The 11,841-nt window shown below is 39.0% G+C and overlaps 1 protein-coding gene across 1 annotated transcript; it reads left to right on the forward strand.

The window, feature by feature from the left end:
• The first annotated feature begins 186 nt into the window (after nt 1-186).
• LOC132126064 (growth arrest and DNA damage-inducible protein GADD45 beta-like) lies at nt 187-1,735 on the forward strand. The gene is made up of 4 exons (XM_059537074.1): nt 187-372; nt 477-578; nt 672-891; nt 996-1,735. The coding sequence occupies exons 1-4, from the start codon at nt 329-331 to the stop codon at nt 1,107-1,109; spliced, it is 480 nt and encodes a 159-aa protein (XP_059393057.1). The 5' UTR covers nt 187-328; the 3' UTR covers nt 1,110-1,735.
• Nucleotides 1,736-11,841: the final 10,106 nt, after the last annotated feature.

Genomic DNA, 11,841 nt, shown 5'->3' on the forward strand with positions numbered 1-11,841 from the left:
TACTTGCTGTTTGGGGAAATATTCCCCGACTCAGCCCACGTGGGGTCTAAGCAGGAGGTTCCCCCATAACCAATGGCAGAGTGAGAGGGAGAAACCTGTGGAACATTTCTAGCCAATGAGAAAGGAGAGCGTTTCACATATCCACGCCCACTCAAAAACGGTATAAAAGCTAGAGTTTCGCTGCAAGTCGGCAGATACAATTTATCAGACAAGGAATACTGCCGCTCCGAGCGTTATTTGGATTATACTCTGGCCAGCACACTTTGACTGGATTTTAACATTTGCGAGCTCTTCCGGAGACTTGTGGATTACTATTATTTGAAGCAAAATGACCCTGGAAGAAGTCGTTGGATGCAATATCACTGATAAAAAGTAAGTTCTTCTTTGCATACACATTCAGTACGAATCTCAATGAGTGTCTTACTATACAGACAACCACCCGACTGTTGCTTACCATAGTCCGCGTGTTTTTCCAGAATGGACACTGTGAGCCAAGCACTGGAAGAGCTGCTGGTAGCAGCACAGAGACAGGACTGTCTTACAGTCGGCGTTTATGAGTCTGCAAAACTAATGAATGTGTAAGTATATACTTATGTCTGACTTTTACACATGCTGTTGTATTGCGTTATCTCAACAAACAGGAGCCTAATTGCAATTCATTTGATCTACAGAGACCCAGATTGTGTCGTACTGTGCGTTCTGGCCACCGATGAGGAGGACCAGGATGATATTGCGCTGCAGATTCACTTCACGCTCCTTCAGGCGTTCTGCTGCGACAATGACATCAACATCCTTCGGGTGTCTGGGCTGAGACGCCTCGCACAGGTGCTCGGCGAGCCAACCACCGTGGACAACAGCGAGCCGAGGGACTTCCACTGCATCATAGTCACTGTAAGTAGATTTATAATTAGCTCATCATATGCAACATGCATCCAGAGTTAAATCCTTATCATATTATGGCATTGACTTATGGTGTATTTCTTGCGTTTCCACAGAACCCTCAATGCCAGCCACTCAAATGCCAAGCACTGATGGACGTGGGCAACTACTGCGAAGAGAGCCGCTGCAAGAACCAATGGATTCCTTATCTGTCCCTGCAAGAACGCTGAACGAACCGCGATGCTTTTGATGCAATGAAAGAATGAACGAGTCATTCTCTGCGAATGAAAGCAAAAGGGCTCTGCACCAGCCGCCGTGGTTTGCTGCGTCATGCGAAGGGTCTGTGAGAGAAAAGTGGAGCTCTTGGAACTGTGCGCACGGGACCGGTACATTCCACCCTGCCCCTCCAGCTCATCGTGGCCTCCGTGGGGGGAAAAAAGTGGTAGCAGAGGAACAAGTTGTGGAAACATGAACTGTGAAAGGCTGCCTGTCGGCGCAAGCGGTGCTGGAGAACTTGCACGCGGGCGGCGTGGGCGTGCAATGGGTTGGAAAGTGAAGTGTGCGTCACTACCGCTGCCTAGGGGGCGAACATTTTTCGAATGCCGAGTGAATAATCTGTGAATGTGCCGGACTTTAGTGACCATGAACTGCAGTGGCATTGATGCCAGGCTACAAATGGACTGCAATCGTTTCTGTTACACTGCACAGAGAAGGACAGTGTTTGTGGGACAAAATGAATTCTGTTATTGAGAAATGCATACTATGAATTGAAGTTATTTCCAGTAATTTAAATAGAGTAATATATGCATTGCTGCTCTTGTCAAATGCAATGTTGTTTCAATAAATTATTGATTGATTGAGAATTGTACATCTGTCTTTTGGTTTTGCTTTGGGGGTTGGGGATTGTAGACCATTCAATAATGGATGACAAAGCAATACGAATGCAGACTGACTTCCCCTTAGTCAAAGTTTAAAATAACAAAACATTTCCTGTTAAACATCCTTGCAAATCCTTAAAGTCTTGGCACATTTAGTTTGAGTGAGAGGGAACTACCCCACTGAGGTGTGAATGCATTCAGTGGAAATGTTAAGGAAGAACGAGCCATAAGTGACGTGCAAACAAATCCGCAGTTTGCCAAAGGATAGTCTACATATCCTCTTGTCCTGGAATCAGCGTCATATCCTTACTGATACACCCAGTCAATTACGAAACCATACTGACAGGAATGCAGACTTTACAAGTAATTCATGTCTAGTTCCGTCTACTTTGGCAAGCTCTGCTCCTCCATAAAGAGACTGTACAGGGCTTGCATAACCTCCAGAAAAGGATCTGACAACATGATCCATATAAAATATTTCCATTAAGTGATTTTCAGGTTATATCTTATCACAGGTCTCTCACTGTTTGTAGAACAATCTTTAATTGTTATGTAGCAGACAACTTGTGACAGTACACATAATACACTTGGGCAGACTGGGATCATGTTTTCCTCAAAGGTAAAATGGTGATGCTAGTTCATGCTTCATCCTTTCACGACTTGGGTTACTAGGACAAAGCTTTAACCATTAAGCTACCACTATCCTTAAGTAACACTCTGGCACACATCTTTGTCAGCTTTGTTTTTCCAGCTCCATCCAGATGCTGTTCAGGTCAGGGTTGTGAACTCTTGAGAGTTGAAGAGCTACATACTTGCACACAGTCAAAACAAACAGAGCGTCTTATGAGATCCTTCCAACAAAACTCCACCATGGGATTTAGAGAACTATAACACGATTTCACATTCACATGCACGTTGTTGTGATATTCTCTGAGCATTTGCTCATTTTCTGCTAATCTGAAGTAACAAAATGCTTGTATTAGCCTATACAGTCACTGCCAAAGTGAGGTCTATAATAAAGATTAAAGATAGATTTGTATTAAGGGGTAACAATATAGAGGAATCAGAGTTTCCTAAATTAGTCTCATTTGAGATGAAAGACATCAAGCATTTTTTCCCCCAGGCATTCCCTGAGCTGATTGTGCGTCTGACGTAGCCCGTTTCTGATTACGCATTGGAACCCCGGAAACGTCATTGACCATTTAAGGGCAAATCTGAAAGCGCCGAGTATGTCTCTTCTCCTCAAAACCAGCGCAAAATATAGTCATTTAAACGGAATTCTCAGTATTTAAAGTATCACATTATGCATGTTTGTTTAGATAAGGCATCTCTTAACCGCTCACCGGCTGAGTCGTGCCCAGCGCTCCTGCGCCAGTATGTGAGGAATGCGGAAACAATTAATGGCTGTGTTTCCATAGATGTGCAGCGTGAACGCGCTAGCTGTTTCCCACAAGGTGCGAGAATGAAACATGCTGTTTTTTGTCTTATCGTGAACAAGGGGAACAGTCTAGAATGAGATGCTAAACAGCCATTTAAATGCTGATGACATGCTATAACTTTCCTAAATTTGGACTATGATGGACATCTATGTCATTTCTCATGATAGGATATTACTATTTCTTCAAAATCAGCTTTTGTATAGATACATCAAGACCAGTCCTAGAATCAAATCTCTGAGGTTGCTTCTGAAATGAGTGAGGATGCTTTAGCATTAAAGTGACAGCTCACTCAAATATGAACTCATCTTCAGAACACAAATTAAGATATTTTTAATGAAATCCGAGAGCTTTCTGACCCTCCATAGACAGCAAGGTTCCTACCACGATCAAGGTCCAGAAAGTTACCAAGAACTTCAATAAAATAGTCCATGTGACATCAGTGGAACAACAGCAATTTTATGAGGCTTCTAGAATACTCTTTGCAAAAGAACTAAAATAACAATTCTTCTCCTCCACATCACCCTGGCAACATTTTAGAAGGGACCACGATGCATGCACGTGTTTCCCTGAATGTAAACAAGGTGCAGTGCATGAATGTTCTACATCAGTAGCACCGCGTGCATGTGCTGTTTATGTGCTGATCAAAGCATGTGCATGTATCATCGTATTGTCCAAATGACACGGAGGAGAAGAACTGCTGAATAAAGTTATTTTAGTTAAAATAATTCTCGTAGCTTAATAAAATGACAGTTGAACCAGTCAAATGGACTGTTTTGTCAATGTTCTTGGTAACTTTCTGGACTTTGATCATGGTAGGACCCTTGATGAAGGGTCAGAAAGCTCTCGAATTTCATCAGAAAATATCGTTATTTGTGTTCCAAATATGAATGTATGTCTTACGGGTTTGGAACGACATGAGGGTGAGAAATTAATGACAGAATTTTCAGTTTTGGTTGAACTATCCCTTAAATGTACATCTGTTTTTTTTGTCAAAATAGATATGTCATGGAATCGGTTATATGCAAATGCCATTCCAGAAACTTTGCAACATGTATGTGGTCAGCATGGAAAACAAAAATGTTATACAAATTCTGAATGGATTATATAGGTATAGCCTAGAAAGTGCGGAGATATTGCTCCATTTATAATCACTAGTTACTCATCACAATCTCAAAATGTAATAATAATAAATGAAGATCTCTACATGGCTCAATAAATCTTTTATTTATGTTGTGTCTACATTTTGTAATTATAGCAGGATTCAAGAGCACGCAAAACAGCACTTTTTTGACGGTTTTTTAGTTTTGGGACTTTAACATAAATGCCTCTGATTGGCTGTTTTGTTCAAGAAATCATCAGTTGTGTCTGTGATTGGCTAGATTGTTCAACGCTGCAAAAACATGATGCAAACAGCAACCTTTGGTGCTGAGGTTGAGGCAAACAGGAACGCAGCAATTAAAGGAGTTAAGCAATTATAACACAATTCATGAAGGCAAAAATGGGAAAAATATTTTAATTAACATGCCAGTGTCCAATAAAGTCATACAAAACCAGTGCAAATTGCAGAATTGACATGAATACACATTGTGAAAATAAATATATAAGCAGTAATAGAAACACTGATATGGACATTACACAGAAATACATTTGTGTTACTATAAAATCCAAATTCTTTTAAAAAGAATGACCAAGAGAAGTATACAGGAATAGATACACCTACACAAGCTGACTCTAAAAAGCAGTTCAGTATTTCTAAAAGCACTCATAGGCAGAAACTCTGGGCCCCTGCTGAAATTTTCCCTTCCCATAAAGCCTTGATCTGTGTGTGCTGTAATGACTAAATACCACCCAGTCTGTTTCTGTTTGACTCTGGTCTCTGAGGTCGTCAGGTACATTCAGGCTTGCAGTGGCGCTTCTTTCCACCTCCACCCAAACGAGCAGCCAAGCAGGATTCTGGCCAAGTTTATGACCCATCCTGCAGAGCAGACCAAATTAAATAGACAGTAAAAGTACAGCTTGTGAATGCTCTCATTTTCATTGCACTGTATAAGCCTTTAATCAGCATTTTATCTCACCACTATAAACACATTGCTCATGCTTAATTAAAGCGACCAATTACTAGGTTACAGCAGATGCTGACAGTGTGTTTAGAGAAAGGGGCTCTATGGCTCACCAGCTTACAAAGAACAAGGATATTGCTGAAAGCTATCCAGAAATTATCGTATCATTGCTACTGTATCAATGTCTTTGAAAAATAATGGTATCCAATATGAGGAAAAATGGTTTATATAAAAGTATGTATGAATAAAGTATGTTGATTTAGTGACATTTTGATTTATGTCAGGTGGTGTGACCATCGAGTAAAGAGAAATTACTACATCTGATGTTGTTGCAAAAACACAACAAATGGCAAAAATGTATTAATTTAAAAATAATGTTTAAATGAAAAAAAAAAGTAAAAAAAGTAAAATATAACAAATTTTGAACTGTGTATTTGGTCAGTTTATGACAAATTTAATATCACACACCCAAGCAATATATCTAAATTAAAAGCAATATATAAATAAATAAAATATGATAATATTATACAATATATTTCAATAAAATATAGTACTTAATGTATCTTGTTTTCCTCTCCATTTTTTAAATTCAGGAAGATTATGTATTTTCCACCTTAATGTTTTTGATCACAAAAAATATATATATTTTTAATTCAGGAGAGTAATAATAATAATAATAATAATAATAATAATAATAATATATGTTCATAGAAGAGGTATTATTACCAAAAAACACAAATACAAAAATAAACAGGTATAAATAAAATTTATTTTATTAATAAACAATATCTTTGCCTTTGTTGTTTTCTTTATTCATCTGTCATGATTATGATTATTTTAAATCCTTTTATCTAAATCACTTTGAAATACCGTTTTGTATGCATTTTGCTCTATAAATTAAACAAATATTGTTACAAGCAGAATTTTGTAGCGACAATAGTCTGTTCTCATGAAAGCCATCCCCAGGTGATGGACTGAATGTGACTGCTGCAGGAATCATCTGGGTGAGTGGTGAACTGAAGGTCACGGTGGAAACAGGGAGTGGGTGAGCTTTAAGAATATGTGCTATTGTACAGCACGCTCGCAACGCAGCTGACCAGACAATAGCTAGCTGTGTGTTCCTCTCCAGACGGCTGGAAAAAGTGTGCGTACTCGGCCCTAAAGGCGTCACACACTGCAGCACAATGGCAGCAAAAGACTAAAAGACTAAATCTGCTTGAACGTGACTGGTGACTGGAGTCGAAAGTGCTGGCGAAAGCTGACGTCAAACCAGAAAGTGTGTGAGAGAAAAAAAGGGGGCGGTTACAGAAACAGAGAGCCTTTTCTTTCACTTGGCAAAAGCCCTGGCTGATTTAAAGTTGCTGACAGTATTTAGTTCAGACGGCAGGGCTATTAATAGAACGTATTTTTAGCACAACAGGGCTATATATATATATCTCAGGGAGTGGTGGCCTTGTAGATAAAATAAGGGGTTTCTTGATTCTGTAATGGATGTAAAAAAAAAAACAAGACGGATTCTTTTGCCCCTCCTGTGGTTCTGCTGAACTGGCCTGAAACATTTTTGCTGTGATTGAAAGTGCAACAGAACCTCTCTTTTGTAAGTTGTGTGCAGTGCTGGATGGTTGGGACTGAGTTGCCGTGCATTTTAGCCATAATTATAGACTTGTTTTAAGCCCCCCACCACCCAGTTTAGACTGAAACTATAACCAAAAAGTCCATCCAGACCCCCACACTTACCACATGAATGCAGTGATTCCCACTGAAACCCACTGTCTTTAATTAAATAAAACCACCCCTGTTATACTGATCTTTATGTGTTAGGGTCAGTGACAAATACGGGTGTCCAATATAAGGAAAAGTCTTTTAAAAATCTAGCTTAACATGCATATGGCAAATCTTAGAAACAAAATCTTTGTATTCAATTTCTTTTCTTTTTTTAAACAACTGTCTAGTGAAGAGTAACTGCATATTCTTTTGATTTCCTTTCCATATATTAGAGCTGCTTTATAGCAGAATTTGGATTTGTCTCGTATGTCATGGTTAGCATCACTGATTTTGTTACTTCCATGTTTAAAGTGGCTTTACAAGTATATTTGAAAAGAAAATACTATTTCAGTCTTTTTACTTCAATCTTAAGCACTTAATTCAATGTTACTTGCCATTTCTTTGTTTAATTGTGCAGCAAACAATTTCTGAGTCATTTTTTTTCTATACCATTTTTTTCTGTGCGGGGAACTCCTTCAAGACTGTTGGAAGACCATTTCAGGTGACTACCTCTTGAAGCTCATCAAGAGAATGCCAAGAGTGTGCAAAGCAGTAATCAAAGCAAAAGGTGGATACTTTGAAGAACCTTGTTGTTTCACACTTTTTTGTTATGTATATAATTCCATATATAATTCCACATGTGTTAATTCATAGTTTTGATGCCTTCAGTGTGACTCTACAATTTTCATAGTCATGAAAATAAAGAAAACTCTTTGAATGAGAAGGTGTGTCCAAACTTTTGGTCTGTACTGTATTTAAAACACTCACACAGCGCTATTAGGCACAGTAGATATCCACAGATGATTCTAGATATTTCTACTTCTAAATGACATATTATAAAACAGAGACGTAGCAGTTCTATTTCTATTGACTGTTGTGTCAGTCCTTCTGGCTGAATCTGGCCTGCTGTAATCTTTGTTCTTTTGCGCTAACACAGATGAGAGCGTGGTGTTGTAAGCTTGCACCCTCTGATGTCTCGTCTTTGAGAGAGCTGCTGCTAATTAGGTCTTCGATCGAGAAGAATAGGCAGACGTCTGACTACGAGCGCTGCCCATTCTTCACATGAGTCATGACCTTGTCCAGAGCTCAACAGATTCAGCCTGCACTGCCATCTGAAGTGTCAGACCATCTGCAGTGGAGACACCGGTGAAGCATCAGGAGAACATGTGGTGCATAATATAGTTTAAAATAGCTTTTTCTAGATCACTTTCACAAAAGGAAATTACATCCAGCTGAGACATTTATAAGATAAGAAATGAAATCAGATCTAATCTTGAATTGCATGCACCGACTCAGACAAGACATCATAAGTGTAAAATGTGGCACAATCATGCATCTGACAGAGCTTTTCATTCAAAGAACATCTATATATTGCAGTTGGTTACGTTTTTAGCAAGTGTGAAACAGAGAGCGATATCATGGTAACAATTAAATAAAGCCTGGATCATGGGTGGTCTCATTTAGTCTTATGGGCTAGTTCTACCCAAGAAAAAATTATTGTGTTCTGTTTAAAGTCCTTTACAGTGGGGAGATCAAGGGCAAAATCTCTCTCCTGGTGGAGATTTTATTCAAAGCCTTAACAAGCACAACGTGGCAGCGTTTTCTACTGGTAATTTCACTGCCTTTTATGGCTTCACACTTAACTCTGTCTTAAATATTCAATATGAAGTTGCAGTATAATTTGACCTTTTAAGAGATAGGCTTTATAATGCTGGAAAAAACACACACAATACACTCTTCTATGCAGCACATGCATGCATTTTCATTAATAAGAGCTGAAGTACTGCTATGGTTTGAGCTTTATGTATTTCTAAGTCATAAGGTTTGTTCTGGCAAAGACAACAATGCATGGACTATACTCTTTATACAAAGCAATAAATTGCATGCTGTTTTTTATGCATTCATGCATTTTCTCTGGTAAAGGCTTTGTTATATTGCAGAATTGCTATGGTGGGAGTTTTTGAGTGTTTGTAATTGATGGACAATGACATTGTTGTCAAAAACAATAAACATCCTCCTCAGACATCCCAATATGCATGCATGCTGTATTTCATTGCATGTGTATGTGTGCATTAAGTTGGTAAGGTTTTGCAGTACTGCTATAGTTTGAGCTGTATTTCCAAGTCATGAGCTTTGTTCATTACTGACAAAGGCAACAAACACATGCACTATACTGATGCAACAAGCCAACAAGTGTCTGCTAGAGAAGTGTACACGTCATGCAAAAAGTCTGCGTTCTATTTTTAATGCACTACATGCATGTATTTATTTTAGTATGGGTTGCAGCATTGCTATAGTTTGAATTTTATACAAACTGACAAAGACAACCAAAACACAAAATATCCACTTCATGCTAATAACCCTGTATGCAGTTTTTCATGCAGTGCATGCCTTCAGTTCATACATGACTTTTTTTCCTTTTGAAGGCTTTCCAAGCACAGCTTGCCTTTCACATAAACGCCACAAACGTTGTGCACTTCAAGTGTCCTCCATGCTCTGCTGAGGTCTTTCCGAGGTAACTCAAATTTACCAACAGTGGAATTTCACCTCAGGCTTCACTAACACAAGAGAAGCCATTGTTTGGCCCCATGTGCATGTGTCTTTGTTTGAGGTGGCAGTTAATTAAAAGGTACGCGCAAAAGCGGCAGGAAGCCTTTAATGACACAAGGCCTTCATGTGGACGTTTCAGAGTGAGGTTTACACTCACGCCAACAGGTCTGACTGACCCACAGAGTTGAAAGGAATCTTTAAATGCAGCCCATTTGAACTTCACCCATCCCGAGCCCCAGCCGCAGTGGATAGGTGGTTGGAGGGGTTGGGTGGGCTGTGGGACGGGGAGAGAGAGGGAGAGACAGTGGGAGTTGCAGGGTGTGGTGACTAAAGCCAAACTGCAGGAACGGGTCTTTGTGAAGGAAGGATACATCGACAGTTTCTGTTAGTGGTTCTTATTAACGTCGCAGAGGTATTCCCACTGGATTTGAGACTAACTCTTAATCACGTATTCTTGACTACAAGATACATCAAACTTCAATTAATGGAAAATTGAGCTGAAGATGAATATTATGCACAAGCATACCTGTGTCTGATGTGCTTATGCATATGGTGAATATAACTTATCGTGCATAAAACTAATATTTAAATTTAAATCTTACATTTTGATTTCATATTTCCTTTCCTTAATTAACTTAATTTCAGCATAAACAAAAGCTAAATGAGCAATAATATGACAGTAGAATTTGCACTTTAGATAAAACAAATCATTTTTTAATCCAAATTTACTTAACCCAAATAGACAGTTTAGAAAGTCATATTGAGTCCTGTTTCATGTTTCATGTTTTTTTTTCTTTTTTTTAAATATGTATCATATTTTCTGTCATGTACTAACTCACAATAATTTCTGCAGTTTGTCAGTATCCAGACATTAACCCTCTACTTTCAAATGAAAATACTATTTAAACTTTAACTAATTCTATTGAAAGTGAAAATACTGTTTAAACTGTATTTCTCAAATGGGCATTTGTTTTTAGACTGAACTGAACAAAATCATCATTTTGACAATTATAAAATTCACTTTTCTTTTCAGATTGGTGCTATATTGCCCCATAGACTTCCATGGAAAGTGCATTACTATAAACACAAAACAAACCAACTTTCTCACGCCACAACACAGACCAAAGTCTTGTAAGTTTGTGTCATTCTGCCTAACAAAACCTGAATAGTTAGATTCATGTGCTCTGTGTATTTTCCAAACTTGTAGAATCTATATAGTTAAATGCATAGTAGAGAAACGCAAAATGCAGGATAGGCTTATAAAATGTCAAGATGACAAAATTGCTCCAAAGACATTGTATATTTTGCTCTTGAATTGGTAGCTATGTGTCCAGAGTTTCTGAGTTATAATTATGATCAAAGAGACTGATCCCCCGACCTCAAACTCAAGGCTGACTCAATGCAACTTACCGACACTAAAAATAGAAACGACCCCATTGCCATGCACACACTCCCTCTTGTTAGCCCTATTTTCTGACCAACAAAGAGAAGACGGGAGGGGTGTGCGTGTGCATGGTTTTGTATGGGGGTATGGAAGAGTAGCACTGGAAAGTTGACTCATTCAATTGTCCCACAATTGCTCTTGCTGCCCGAAACTCTGGCATCAAGAAACCAGAATCCCTGCTCTATTCTTCAGGATATGTTTAGCATTTCCAATGGATCCCAATGGAGAGTTGCTCTGTAAGGGGAGGAAGAATGTGCAAAACAGAAAGGCCAGAACATTCCAGACAGGTTTGCGTACAGTGGCTACGACTGGGAGACATGTTAATCTGCTTATTTATGGATGTTCAGAAAGATCCCTGGCTGATTCATTAATGCCACAGGCTGGGAAAAGTGTCTGGACAGAAAGTGCTTCCACCCGCTCATCATAGGAGTAATAACCACCTCACTACTGGAACTAAATAAACTTCACACAGAGGCTTGAAATGGAAACCGGTGCTTCGGTAGAATAACCACAACAACACAACCCTCCTCCCAGGTTAGAAATGCGGCGAGAAGCTCCATATTTAAATCATTTTGTTCGTCTACAGACTTTGGCTAAACCCAAACCACCCTAAAACGCCTATCTGGCCTGTACACAATCAAACCCTCCTCGAAAGGGTGCTGAGCTTCTCCCTTCTCCCTCATTTTCAATATAAAAATATGCCTAAATGCTGATCCCACATAAATGTCACAGCCTTCTAAATTAGTACCAAGCTGCACACTGAAACAGTCATATCTGATATAATGTTAAATGGGATATTTATGGCCATGACAAGACAGTGTGCACTG

The sequence above is a fragment of the Carassius carassius genome, chromosome 44 (genome assembly GCF_963082965.1).
Source record: "Carassius carassius chromosome 44, fCarCar2.1, whole genome shotgun sequence".
Taxonomy (NCBI): Eukaryota; Metazoa; Chordata; class Actinopteri; order Cypriniformes; family Cyprinidae; genus Carassius; species Carassius carassius.